This window comes from Filicampus tigris, chromosome 11 (genome assembly GCF_054856515.1).
Source record: "Filicampus tigris isolate MCC_2025a chromosome 11, RoL_Ftig_1.0, whole genome shotgun sequence".
Taxonomy (NCBI): Eukaryota; Metazoa; Chordata; class Actinopteri; order Syngnathiformes; family Syngnathidae; genus Filicampus; species Filicampus tigris.
The window spans coordinates 11,824,018-11,838,898 of record NC_141227.1 but is presented as its reverse complement, the minus strand read 5'-3'; the positions used below and the strand labels follow the sequence as shown (position 1 = coordinate 11,838,898).

Sequence of the window (14,881 nt, the reverse complement as noted above, 5' to 3'; positions counted from 1 at the left end):
TCCAGTTAACCTGTTCACCTGTGGAATGTTTCAAACATATATTTTTTTAGCACTCTTCAACTTTCTCAGTCTTGTTGCCCATGTCCACGAATAAAAAATCTGAGAATATTTGCACACAAAAAAACCCACTATGAGGACCATAAGGAACACCTTAAAAGTGTTAAAATGATCATAGAAAAAATAATCCTCAAATACTCTATAAATTATTTATTCTTACAGCATACAATATGCATTTATGTAGGTTATTTACATTACAATATATACATCAACAGCAACAAAACACTACAGTAAACCATTTCACAGTCTAGTGAATTCTAAGTTTATGTGCAAACACGTTTTTAGGTGGACATCAACATTGACATAAAGTAAGCTGACAAAACCACCATTTGCTTATGAAACTAAATAACACTACGGGTGCTTTCAGTGCAACATAGCAAAATGTTTAGTACTCAACCACTGTAGAGAAATTTTAATACAATACAATTTAGTACAGTATAATACAATACCTTAAAACCTATTGATAGGAAACTTTACAGCAGGCGGGAAATATCACTGGAGTTGTGATCTGTCCGTGTACCATCAGGAACCATGTTGCCATTTGAGCGACTTGACGAACCACTCGACAAAAGAGGAGTGTCCAGTGTTGGAGATCTCGGAGAAGTATCTGTGGAGATAACCACCACATAACGGCCATCGTCATCCTCATCCTCCATGCTCCCGTGAATGTCTGCAGTAACTATTGAGTTTTCTGCTCCCTGGTGGCTGCAGGACGGTGAGGAGCTGAGCACAGGATGTTCTGTGGCCTCTCCATCAGGGTTCTCATCCTGGAAGCTGGTGTTGATGTAGATGATATCCTCTTTGCTGAAAGACTCTGGAAACCTTTCGGTGATTTTTTCCAGCATTTCTCGCAGTTGGGAAAAAAGGGGTCGGTCCAGAGGATCGGCCCTCCAACAGCTATACATGATCTCATACCTAGTCACAATAACAGATAGCTTTTAGACAAAACAGCAACAGCACGGCTGAGTTCAAGTCCAATTTAGTGAATTGAGCAGAAAAGCCTCACAGGTCGTCCAAACAGTCAGTTGGCTGCTTCAGCCTGTGTCCTTCAAGGAGGTAGTCATAAATCTCATGGTTCTGTATGCCGGGATATGGTGTCATCCCTCGTGTAGCGATCTCCCACATGGTTACACCGAATGCCCACTGAGGGATGAAACGGAAGGTACAATTCAGATTTGATCTATCTTCGAACAGTACCAATGGAAAGTGTGTGGGACACAAGGCCATCACACCTTCAGGAAAAGGAAAAAAGCATGGAATTGGTCCTCACTTTGCAGCTCATTTCTGTCCATTTTAGCTCAGTCTTTGTTTTAAATCACCCCAAAGGTGTTCGATGGGATTGAGGTCTACTTCTTTAAGAACAAACTTATCCAAGGAGGCCTTTATGGACCTTGCCTGTGTACACTTGGGTCTTCCAAATACTATTCCCACAAAGTTTGAACGATAACATTGTCTTAAGATGAAGAATTAAGATTCAGTGGTGACGAAGCTGTCTTAGTCAAATGCTATGCCGCTCATCTTGTCTTCTTATTAGCTAAAATAGGTTTCTTTTTCTCAGAGAATGAGCTTTCACTGCTTCCATGTGACGTCACAAGGAAGCAGTGCCAGCTCAAATGAAGGCTGAAGTGACAGCCGAAGAGTTGATTTGTACAGCAGACTAACTGGCGTGCTTACCACATCACTTTTGACAGTAAATACTCTGTCCGCCAGACTCTCAACTGCGATCCACTTGACAGGCATTTTGGCGATTCTGCCCTGCCTGTAATAATCTCCACTGTAGATCTTCTTGGACAAACCGAAGTCGGCGACACATACCGTCATGTCGTCTCGCAGCCTGAGGGGGAAAACCCCCCAACAAAAGACCAACATATACAACGATAAGGAAATATTACACATATTACAAGTACAACAGCCACACCAATAACTCACATGCAGTTGCGGGCGGCCAGGTCGCGATGAAGAAAGTTCCGACCGCTGAGGTACTCCATACCAGAGGCAATGTCCACCATGAACTTTAGAAGTGTCTGTGTTGGTAAGAACTGAGGGATAACAAGCAAGATGGCAGATTTAATGTGGTGAGAAGTGCTCATATTATCCACGATTCAATTGTTAGTCAGATTCCTTACTAATGGATTCTCTCCCAGGCGTGAGCGCAGCAGGAAGGTGTGTAGATCTCCATATTTCATAAAGGGCAGGATAACCATAGGCTTGGGGAAGTGTCCGCCGCCCATTTCCAGGCACACACCTAAAGGCGATAATTTCACACACAAGAACACAATATTAATCAAAAAATGGTAAACATGTTTTTTTTTTTTTTTTTTTTTTTTTTACAATAATCAAAAGATATAATGTGTATGTCCTAACCAAGCAGCCTGATAACGTTAGGATGGTGGAAATCTTTCATGCAGGCTGCCTCATTCAAGAACTCCTCTATTTCTCTCTGGGAAAAGCAATCCACTGTTTCAAAAGCGTGAAAAAATAATTACTACGTCATTTAAATCATTGCAAAATTACTGCAAAAAAAAAAAAAAGAAAAAAGACTTGCATTTCATTGTCTTCACAGCAACTTTTTCTGACGTCCCATCTGGTTGTCTTAAATGACCCTCCATCACTGAGCCAAATTCACCTGACAGGAGAGAAAAAATCATTTTAAATTCAATACATTAAAAAATATATAGTTTTTATAGTGGTTGCGCACCACCATTCACCTTCTCCAAGAACCTTTCCTATGGATAGCAAGTTCCTCATGACCATCACATCCTGCAGTTTGGCATGGAGTTCCTCGCTGACGCCGAAGTTTACAACTGCAGACAAAGTTACATATGTTTAAATGGATCATTTTAGATTTGTTTGCGCCAAATTCAAATATCAAAAGTCAATGAAATCAATTAAATCACTTAAATGAAATTTAATGTTCATTTTCCCATTCATTTAAAGACTTTTATTTATCTGTCATGACTGTTGCATTGATGATATTGCAGTCTACAAAGATTATTATCTTTTTTTTAATGTATTTGTAAACATACGTGTAATTCCAACAGCAGACCGATTGTAGGACCTCTGAGGTTTGTACTGGACCATTGGCTGTTGCTTTTCTCCACTTCCCAACAACCGCCTGCAGGGGGAGACAGTGAAAAAGAAAAGCCCGTGAGAAAGAAATCATTGCGCACACTTAGGTCATTATGCTGTTGTAGCTCTATGGACACAAGCTGAGATTCAGTACAATAGACAAACAAAGCTTGGACTCTCTCTGAGCTGTTTCTGGGGGTCAGCTGCTGTTTTCCTGAATATGTGTGGTGACAAAATCCTATCTGCATCCTGAGAGGCAAGACTGAGTCACTGACTTTGAGAATGTTCAGCTACTTGTTGTGAACCTCTGCAAACCAGCAGCTGCACAGTTACACTGAGTGCAGGTGCAAAGGGTAGTGATTAAGAGGAAGCAAAGACACTTCATGATCAGGAAGTGTCATAGTTTTTTTCAGGTCTCCAGAAGCTCATGATGAGTCAGCTCGCCTTGTGAACTACTGGACAGCATCACTTTACAAGACGGAAGGTAAAGAAAAGCTATTTCAAAGATAGGATCGTCAAATTTAGAGAAAGGTTCTTGATTAGATCGACTTTGAGTCTTCAGCATACCCAAGCCAAGAGTCAGATGTCCTGTTGTGTACACAGATAGCCACCCAGAGGACCAGCATCAAAAGACAGATTCCACACACCACACCCAGAACAACACTGACAGAATCTGGAATCTTGGTGCCGGGGCTTGAGGACGGTGAAGGACCTGATTCTAAAATAGAGAAATTTCAAAAATGCATTTTAATTTCAAATCCAATTTAAAGCCATAAAGTACATCGATCATACAGCAGTCGTATCTTGGGGGTAACTGTTAGAAGCACAGCATGAACATACAGTGGAACCTCTGAGGCTAAACGGAATTAATTCAGTGGTCGACCTCCCAGTTTTTCAAAGGAAATAGTGGCATTTTAATTAATGAGTACCATGGTCAAATTGTCACCATCATAAAACCGTTATTAACTTTACAGGCAATAAGTACCATTACAACAAATAATATATCTCCGTTCACCTTGTTATGCCAGTGACATATAGTGATGTATAGGCAGAACAAGTACAGGGTAAATGCTCTTCTGCTAATTGGCAAAAGGTACAATAAGTATCTTACTATTTTTGTGTTCATATTTTTCCAGACATATTTCAACTTGTATATTGTATTTTAAGGTTCCACTGTTGTTGTTTTTTTCCTTCTTATTTATGTCCAAAACAATTTTGGGGCAGTTCATCGAGTAAGAGGAAATAAATCACGAGAGTAGCTTACTGTTTTCTGGCACAAACAACCAGACTCGTGGGCTGACCATCCCGCTCCCAGCACGTGTGCATGCAGCCACCTCCACACTGTGCGTAGTGTTGAAATCGTGCACGGCTACAAAGGCCATGTTGGTGTAACTGTGGATCTGAGCAACATAATGACGTGAATAATAGTGCCATAATCACATTACAATTTGATTAGTAGTTATCTTTTAGAGGTTAATCATTATATGTGGAGAAATAAGAATCGGGAAAAAATAAGGTCACAAGTTTAATGGTTCAAGAAGGCAAGTCACGAATACTATACAAGTGAAACATCAGCATGCCCAGGAACATTTCGTGAGACAACTCAAAGTCAACTTAAACAACAACCTTGCTTTTGTTGGAGTCCCTTCCACTTTCACTACATATAGAATATGCTGTTCTTTAATAACCAAAAACTGCAACATAACATCTCCCTTGAGGAACAGCCACATTGATAGGAAGAAACCTCCTCTCCCCCAAATTTTTCCCGAAAAAGAGCGTGCGCTGGCTACCAGTAATAACGCCTTGAAAAAGGGAAACTTTTTGACCTGCTGCAATGGGAGTGACCATGTGACAGACATAGTGTTGTATTTCACAACAGTGCATGGTAGCATGTGCGGTTCCTCTGTGTTCCCAATATGCTGACTGTCCGACAGGCTACGCAGAACGCATGATTCACACCATTTGTCACGTCTGTGGCACCAAGCTGAGCCTGTGCTTACGATGCCAACAAAATGTGGTATACATACACACGCATTTCCAGTCAGTGCTGATATCGGAAAGCTTTTGCATCGTATGCACTGTTGTGACGTAAGCAACAATGGACAACACAAAGTTGATTTAAGCCTACTATACACATCCTGTTGTATTCATATTCCTTTGACTCCAAGGTGACTCACGGCCACATACCAAATGAAGAAAAACAGTGACATTTTTTTTTCACACCCGCTTCCTTAACTTCCACACAGACAGGAAGACCAGGAAATATACTGTACCATTGTCTTAGAAAGCATTACTGCAGTGCTATGACAGATAAACCCGCAGTGGAAAAAAAAAGACCACTATAAACAGTTAATAACTGTGCTAGAGAGCACATAACATTGCTTGCATTCTTTCTTTCCCATCTTCCTTCGCATGTTGACAGATAAATTAGCTGACCTCTGGCTCAGACACATTGTCTTCATATTAGTCATTTTTTGTCATTTTGTTAGTAAGAGAAACTTACCTTAACAGTTATGTAAGGCTGGGATATTTAGTGAAAATAAACAATGGGGTCTTATTTGATTGGTGGGCACACCCAGAACCTGTTGTACTGATGCACACCTCTTGTGTACATGAAGACATACATTATGTGGTGTGTGCAACTTGTAGGCATGGGCATCTAACTGATCTTATTCAATTATGAGGAAAGCTAATGGTCAATTAAATCAATGAGTTAGTTAGTTAGTTAGTTGTTTAACTAGACGTTATGTAAATTCCAGTAAATGTGACTTTAATGGGATTAGGGAAAGATGTTTTGAATTCCTCTTTCCATGCAAGTATGCTTATACTGGACAGAATAATGCTGCAAACATCTGTGTGGATGTACCTCAACTTCCCATAGATGATGTTTTTAAAACTAAAACAGAATCACTTGCTCACCTTGTTCACATGCGTCCCATGTCGGACAATAACGTCATAGCCTTGCAGGATACCGTTTATCTTATCATCCGGTGGAGGCTTCCATCTGATCACAAGCCATGTTTCATTCAGCTGCATGGTGACGTTTCGAGGATAAACTGATGGCACTGGGAATATTGGAAAACAAACACGTTTACACTCTTAGAGTATTATAACCTGGCAGCATAATAATACCTTTTATGGGGCAAAAGCCAATTACACAAAGAATGTCCTGTTTAAATTTTGATAACATTTTGGTATGTTGGCCTTTCCTGGCTAAAATAGCCCCCCACAGTGGCCCTTGAAGGGAAACTCCACCCTGTAGGAACTCTTTCAGTGAGACCGCTCCTATTTCCTACATGTATGTATCTTTAGAAAAACTGGAGGAACTTGTCAGAGGTAGGCTAGGTAGTACATTCCAATATCCACATTCTCCGTCTGCAGGGTATTTAAAACTGATGAAAGTCAACGTATCTCAGGAGTAATAATACTGAACGTCATAACACTATTAGTCCTCGTTATTGTTTTGATCGAATCCCTGTTTTTGCTGCTGACACAATCTATTGCAACAGTGTAGGCCAAATTCAAAACTTGCTTCCTCTGAATAGTGTCTACAGGTATCTTTTGTTATGTATCGAAGCCATAAAAATAAAATGACCAACTATTGTACTCTAATTATATTGATGTCAGGTTCCCTAAAGCGGAAGTCAACCCCAATTTTTTTTAATTTTTTTTTTTTTAAATATGGTCCATGCAGCCCCACAAGTTGAAACACGGCATTCAGATTAATATTGCGTTTGTGGAATATGAGTTGAGCAGCAAAATCCACCCGCTATTTAGCCATCTCAGCGGGCAACCATTTTGTCACTATTGTCGACTGAAAATGACATCACAGTTGTTCAGGGCTCAGATAACGACCAATCGTGGCTCAGCTTCAGAAAACAGGTGAGCTGTGATTGGTCGTTACCTGAGCACCTGTCATGTCATTTTTAGTCGACAGAAGTGACAAAATGGCCACCCCCTGAGACGGCTAAAAAACGTGTAGATTTTGCTGCTTAACTCATATTGCACAAACGCAATATTTATCAGAATGACTTGTTTCAAATAGTGGGCCTGCATAGAATATATTCTTGGAAAAAAAATGTTTGGGTTGACTTCGTCATTAAAGAAATGTCTGAGGACCCAGTTGACATTCACCCTAAACTGAAATTATATTTGCTTTTAAACAGATGGATTGTTCCTGAAGCAGTCACACACCTCCTTCTGTAGTGTTGCTCTGGATCCAAGGTGAGACCGGAGAAGCCCCCACCTCATTGCTGCAGGAAACACTCATGTTGTAAGACGTCATGGCTTGCAGCCCTGGGATTTCACACTGGAATGGCGGCGCCGTGACGTTGATGATCCTGGTTATCGTCACCTCCCCTATCCTACGACTCACCTCTTTCAACTTTGATAGCACACAGAACATGCCATGATATATCTGAGGGGCATTCAAACCTCAACAAGCAGATGTGACGCCCACCCTGATGTGGCACTTGGCCAGTGGAGAGAAGCCGTCATGACCGGGCACCCATTTTAGCATCAATTTATTGGACTCCCTTGCGATCACAGTCACATCAGACACAGTCCTGGGAAGCACTAAAAAACACAATAAAAAATGTTTTTAACATTGGCAAACACACATTATAGCTCAAGGAAAGCAAAATTAAATAGAATCTAGAGGTGTGTTTTAATGGGGAAAAATAAGAAATGAGACTGCGACATTGGTTGCACACGACATTGTACATAAAATCATATTTATCCTCAGAAGCGCTGAAAGTAACATGCTATAAAAGTAACACAATTACTGTATAACATACTGTATTCTTTTTTGCTTTAAACCAGTAATGCAATTACATTGTACGGCTTTCAGTAGTATAGTCCCCGTTAAAACTTAAAGTGGAAGTCAACCCAAATATATTTTTTTCAAGAATATGTTCTATGTAGGCCCAATAGTTGAAACAAGGCATTCTGATAAATACTGCGTTTGTGGAATAAGTGTTAATCCACCCATTATTATCCCGGGCACGTCCATTTTGTCACTTCTGTCAACTGAAAATGACATCATAGTTGCTCAGGGCTCAACTAACGACTAATCACAGCTCACCTGTTTTATGAAGCTTAGCCATGACTGGTCGTTATCTGAGCCCTGAGCAGCTGTGATGTCATTTTCAGTCGACAGAAGTGACAAAATGGCCGCCCCCTCAGATGGCTAGATTTTGCGGCTTAACTCCTATTCCACAAACTCAATATTAATCAAAATGGCTTGTTTGAACTAGTTGGATTGCATAGAACATATTATTGAAAAAAATATGTTTGGGTTGACTTCCACTTTAAGTAATAGTAATATTTCAACACATTTTTCTACAACACAGCAGCATACAAGTACTCAAGGAAAAGATTAAAAAAAAGTTTTTGGTGTTCCAAAAACAGATCCAGAAAACAGTGGTTGAACTTGCAGGAGGTTGTACACTGTATAATATATGAAACCACTGCATCCCATGTGGATATCATGCATACGAGGATACGGGGAGGGCATATGACCAATGTGAGTGGACAATTCATACTGGAAGTGCTATGATGTTTGTGAGTAAATATTCGTTTTTATTTATCTTTAATTTTGACAGTTTTGGTCCTCCATATGTGAGTACAATATTTTGGCATTGAATAGCTCACACCTCCCAAATGAGAAGCTATTTTTTATGGTCAAAATGTTTTTCAACAGCACTTGCACATTATACCTCATACCTTTAATGTTGATGTTTGCCTCTCTGGATGTACTGACCCCCTTCTGGTTGTAAGCTTCGCAGTTGAACTGAGTGTACTTGTTGACACCTGCAGTAGAAACAAAAAGGTTGAGTTATGGTCAGTGTCAAGCTTAGTATGTCATGATTATTTGGAGGAAACTCTAAATGCCAAATAACGCTAATCTTGACTAGAACTATTCTGTCTGTTACACACAAAAGACAGAACATGTCCGTCTCATCTCTTCTGGTAAGAATGTGGTCAACCTATAAAATGACACATTATGAGTGACTTCCTTCTTCACTATGATCAAAGGTTAAAAAAAAACCTCTGCATATTATCCTGGTTTTCTGTCTGTCAAAAGCCTCTAGCTTTGCTCCGTTAGAAAAGTACTGGAACAAATGTCCCTTTTGTGCCCCATTTCGGAAGCCAAGCTAATCACAGTACAGCCGGAGAGAAAGCAGTGGATGTTTTGTTTACTTTTGAGAGTATCTCGACCTTCTCTGGAGCACTAGTGTCAACAGTGCCACACTTTTTACACAAACACTAACTACACCACATGTTTCTGCTTTTAACTTTAAATGACAGTGACTGTCAAAGGCGGATGTGCAATTAACTGAGGAGTTGCACAATTCAGTGAAGCTTTTGGGAGTAATGTGCAAATACCTGAGCAAATTTCTAGGCAAGTTGTAAAAGCGTCATGACCCACATGCCTCACTCTTAAAGTGCACAGCAAACAGATGTTGGAAGCAAATTGGAACGTGAGCAGGTCTGACTCAAGTCACAAATGGAACAAATCATTATTGTTAAATGTGGAAAAACAAAAAGAGAAACTTCAATCATGACTCCTTTTCGGTGAAGAGTGTCTGACACCAAGATCTGTGCTTTAGATAATACATAATTTTCCTAAAATTAAGCTTCTTACAAAATATTTGCAACATGCAAATAGTTGTTTAAAGTCCATGATTTAATAAATTAGAAGTGTATTCTGCTCCAGGAGTGTATTCATGAACTTATGCTCCACTTGACATATAATTACAGGAAACCAGTTGCTATTCTTGAATTACCTAACATAGGTTTGTGTGTGTCAAAACGTGATCAAAATATATATTTTATTTTTATATAAAGATCATTCATTCGTATTCTGGTTTTACGGTAAATTAACAAAAGGAGCACAAGTAAGCTTATAAATCAGATGGAAACAACCAGTTCAGAGTAACAAGTGGTTTACAGTGGAGGGATATCTTGCAGCATCGGTCTAGCAACCTATAATTTGGAGGTTTTTGTAAAACTGCCTGAAACAATACGTTTCCATTTATAAAGTAAAGAGCTGGCAAATAGAGAGACTTCATTTTCCTGCTGTGTACCACCACATGTCGGTGAACCCAACTGGATCTTGCTTTATGCAAAGTAACCTACTGAATCATTTTACGATGCATTGTTGCCATGACTCAGACTCTCGTACTGATTCATATTGCAAATTTGAAAATCGATTTTAGTCCATTTGAAATGATGAAATACAATATACGATGATGAGAAGAGAAGAATAATTTATACTATTATGTGCACTGATACACACTCAAAGCAGTAGAACTTGTGCAATTATCAATGGCCTCAATGACACCAGCCTTGGTACAAATCTCTTTGAATCAGCACAGTGGAGATGCTTAGGCAGCGGAGATGAAGCAGAATAGAAACCACTAACAGACCAATAAAGCCACACGAGCTCGTGATAGACGCTCACTAGCTAGCCACTGACTGGCAAGCTGCAATATGTCATCACTTCTTATCAAGAGCAGGGTGGTTTTCTATTTATTTTTTTTTTTTTAATCATTTTTACAATGATACAACCTTTAGTGTTAAGATATACTCAAAGATGTGAGGTGAAGCTATGACTTGTATTGCACCTTCCTATTTTGTCAATAATATGTTTATTTTAATATTGCAGTGATTAACTTGGAGGTCAACCAGCATCCCAAAACAGATTGTGTTGTGCTCTTTAAGGTATATTAATGACACTTAATATGAACTCTTACAGTCGAACGCCTTCAGAGGAAATAGCGGCACTTGTTGCATAAGACAAGTGCAATGTGTGCAGTGAAAGCATTGAGCTCTCGTCTGGTAGCCTGCAGCCCCTCCCCGCTTGGGTAGTGGGCTGTCCTGTGAATGAGGTCTTTGTCTCAGGAGCCAACCCCCGGACAGAATGCCTGTATAACCCCCACTCCAGCTCCTTCCTGCCCCAGCCTTCGCACACACTGGACCAAAGCACAGCTCTGAACCTTTAACCCATTCCGCAACTGGCTGTTTTACCGCACAGGAGGAGCCTTTAGCCCGAAGGACACACTGAGCCAAAACGTTATCCTTCTCATAACAAATGCTTTTCAGCAAAGAGGCACCATTTAATACAAAATATGAAATTCTTCAGGATTTTCAGTCAAATAAAAATCAAATGAATAATAATAATATTGAACACTTAAAAAAAGGAAACATCTTAAACTTTGTATAATATATATATATATATATATATATATATATATATATATATATATATATATATATATATATATATATATATATATATATTACAAAGTCAAATTATGTTCACATTTATATTCACCAGTAGCTGCTGCTTTAACTAAAGGTATCCAAATCTATTTGGGTTATATCATGTCATGTAATGTTAATCTCAGAATTTTGGGGGTTTAGTTTTTCATTTTCTCAAGTCAAAGATCTTAAAAATAATAATAAAGTAAAATGAGGGCCAAAATAACAGCCCTCTAATATGTTGGGTTTGGAAAATAATTTACCCTGCACGAAAGGTTACTGTTAAAAATTCTTTGACACTAATGATAGCCTTAATGACACAAGTGTGTTTTTTTTGTATAAGCACAAAGAGATGCTGAGGTAGCGAAGATCAAAGCAGAATAGAAACCACCAACCAACCAATCCAACCTAACAACACACTAGTTCAAATTGGCTCTATTATAGGAAGAACAGTTCTGCTGATGATGACATTATTTATTGGTTTGACACGAATACTCTTAGATTTTCTCAATTGAGCTACTTTAACAACGTTGCACTGGTCCACGATTCTTAGTTATATGTACTCAGACGGCATTTATTGTATCTCTCATTTCGCCTACGCACAGACAGCCTCTTTTGAGTCTTTATTTTACTGTTAAACCTCACAAAACATCTCAAGCGAATGTGTCTGAGCCTCAAGGATGCAGCAACACATACTTAAGCTCGGAGCCACAAACCAATTAAATTATTGTATAATACTCATAAATAAAATGAAAAAAAATGCAATGATTTTAAGTTTTGTCTAAAAGTAAGTTTACAAAAAAAAGTACTAGCACCTGGAGAAACTAATTCTTCACTAACACTTTACTTAACATATAGTGTAAAGTTTGGTTATATGCAGAAATGTAAACAACAATGTTTGGTTTTGATGTTTAAAAAAATACATTGCATTGTATTGATATTTTTGCATCATAATCTCTCAATGGTAACAATTAATTTATTTTTTTTAATTCTCACCTTCCACATTGTAAGTGCTGGGCGAGCTATGGTAGTCACCATCGGGTATTCCATCACGCAGCCAGCGAATCTTAACGGGGTCTGGAGGTCCCACCGCTTCACATGACAAAGTAAAAGGAGTGTCCTTTGTTATGTTTCTATCCTCAGGTTGCTGAATAAAGGTTGGAAGACCTACAAAGAAAATTCACAATTGTGATAAATACGCAGCGCTAAACAAGACCTCAATACCACTTGGGACTTACCTTCAACCCTGATGGTGATAGGTTGAGATTCCACCATCATATTGCCGATACTGAGCCTACAGCGATACTCGCCAGCGTCTGCCCTCTGCACCTGGGTAATGCTGTGACACATTTTAAAATGTCACCCTGGAAACTCAAACAGTTCAATTCAACCTAAAAAAAAAATCTGTAAAATGCAGTCTAAAAGCCATACAAAAATCCAGAAAGAAATGCAGATCCCAAGCAAGCTCTTCCCTCACCTCCTAGTGTGGATTTTTTTTTACTTCCCATCCCAAATTAGCTGTCTTTTTTTTGTCGCTTTTCATGAGAGTACACCATTAAAGTGGAAGAAGGCTAAAAAGAACTCCAGGGCCACATACCTGACAGTGGAAAGGAGCGTCGTTGCCGTGTCTGTATTGGTCTGCAGTTCATTGATCAGTACCTGCGTGTTAGTAGCCAGGTCCTGGCTGTTCTTCATCCACAAGATGGTGGGTTCCAGCTGGGTATCAGGAATATCAATGGAGCAGCTGAACTTTGCCTCGTGTCCTTCTGACAACTGGATGGAGTCCGTGGTGGTCTTAAAATGGAGCCGTCTTAGCTCATCAGGGCTGAGGTACATCTTTGAAACGTGGCCCGGCACAACCAGGGGCTCAGAGGCCCTGACAGGCCGCTGGAGATGCCTGCTGGATTCTTGGGCTGTTTACACAATCACATTAGGTTTTAATTAAATTGGTTTTGGGGGGAAAAAGGAATATATACTCTTTGTGTATATATATATATATATATATATACCACGTGTGTGGCGAGGGGTTATGCTGTGACAGTAGGATCAGTACTATCTCATTATTTTGTTGTATAATACAACCTTGCACTTTCTTTAGACCATGTTGGGGGAAAAACTGTTTCTTTAAAAAGCCAATATTTATATAAAACAAGGCTGTTGATTTACACTATTGATTGGTTCAAACATTGTAAAGTCAGAGGTTCTCTTGACACATAGTCCAATATCCAACACAGCAGTTCAAAAATGTGACCAAGGCTTATTTTCATTTGTTTATCTCTGCAGTAATTAAGTCCATTAATCATTATACTACGTAAATGTAAATGTAATTTCAGAAGAAATAGCCTAGTGAAAGTGAACTACAATATTTCTGGAACAAGACAAAGTATGACATTTGGGAAATAATGTTCGAATGATATGTATGAAATAAGAAATAAAAAACGGACAATATTTCTATTTGCCGTTCACTGCCATTGACGACTAAACAATAAATGCCACATATGCATAAAGTAAGTGGGAGGGTTGGTAGTCTGTGATAAGCATCTGGTCAATGTTTACGTTCATCCTGACGAGTCAGCCAAAATGTAAACCATTTTTCGATTATGTTTCGCAAAAAACAATCGAGATTTGTTGACATTAGTGAGATGAAGACGCACAGATAATTTAAACCAATTAAAGAAGAAGGTTTTGCTCTTCAGGTCTTCAAGTAATGCTCCACAGGTTGGCACTTCGAAAGACATTTAAATGTGTCCCAGTTGCAGTTACGTCCAATACCTTGGATCGAATAAAACCTGCTTGTGTGGAGGCGTGAAATGAATAAAAGCAAAAGTACACATTACCGCTGCTGGAATTCCACACAGTCAGTGCCATGGTTGCGGTGGAGAGTATAAATCCAAACCAGCCATCTGAAGTGAGCGTCTTTGCCATTTTCTCTCTACACTTCTAAGTCCAAGCAGGCGGAAAACTACCCACTTAATAATTATGCCAACGTAGCTGGACTGCAGGACTGACCTACATCACACCAGTCGCGCTTTGACGCAGTTTGTGTGGAGACTTGTTGATACCAAATCACGTTGGACTCTGGATAGAAAAAAAGTTTACTTATGGCAACGTCACAGGCGGAATACCATGGAGGCGGGACAGAAAGGAAGAAAGAATCTAAATACTGGGAAAAAAAAATACAATATTGACATCTTAAATGTATCGAAGCTCATTGCCATTTAAAACCATGATATGCATTTAAAAAAAACTTTAAAATTGTGTTATTTCTTCCATTTTGTTCTTTTCGATACATATTTAGACTTGCAAGTTATTCTAAACCCTTATGACCCTGAAATTGATAATCAAGTTCATATTTATTCTTTGTCTCTAAATCGTCACATGCCCCCCCAAAAAACAAACAAAAAAACTATTTAAAAAATATATGAACACATTTAGAGGGGAAAAACAAAAGGTAGTAATGCGCAACTCTGTCTCCGTGTGGTCAATGTTG

The 14,881-nt window shown here is 39.1% G+C and overlaps 1 protein-coding gene across 1 annotated transcript; it reads right to left on the bottom strand.

The window, feature by feature from the left end:
* Nucleotides 1–192: 192 nt before the first annotated feature.
* mertka (c-mer proto-oncogene tyrosine kinase a) lies at nt 193–14,490 on the bottom strand. Its single transcript, XM_086045957.1, has 19 exons — nt 14,229–14,490; nt 12,989–13,304; nt 12,630–12,730; nt 12,388–12,558; nt 8,851–8,937; nt 7,586–7,701; nt 7,321–7,510; nt 6,046–6,191; nt 4,391–4,526; nt 3,694–3,844; nt 3,084–3,172; nt 2,766–2,861; nt 2,603–2,683; nt 2,422–2,514; nt 2,184–2,302; nt 1,987–2,096; nt 1,732–1,891; nt 1,064–1,200; nt 193–972 (listed from the first exon to the last, which is right to left on the bottom strand). Exons 1-19 carry the CDS (start codon nt 14,314–14,316, stop codon nt 531–533), a joined length of 2,829 nt encoding a protein of 942 aa, XP_085902083.1. The 5' UTR covers nt 14,317–14,490; the 3' UTR covers nt 193–530.
* Between the last annotated feature and the right edge of the window lie 391 nt (nt 14,491–14,881).

Excerpts from the sequence above, each read along its gene's own strand:
- mertka (XM_086045957.1), bottom strand. The coding sequence starts at position 14,316 with ATGGCAAAGACGCTCACTTCAGATGGCTGGTTTGGATTTATACTCTCC. Across the intron at positions 7,511-7,585 it reads TGGCCAAGTGCCACATCAGG|TTGAAAGAGGTGAGTCGTAG; the intron begins GTGGGCGTCACA and ends GTGCTATCAAAG. Across the intron at positions 2,303-2,421 it reads TAACGTTATCAGGCTGCTTG|GTGTGTGCCTGGAAATGGGC; the intron begins GTTAGGACATAC and ends TATCGCCTTTAG.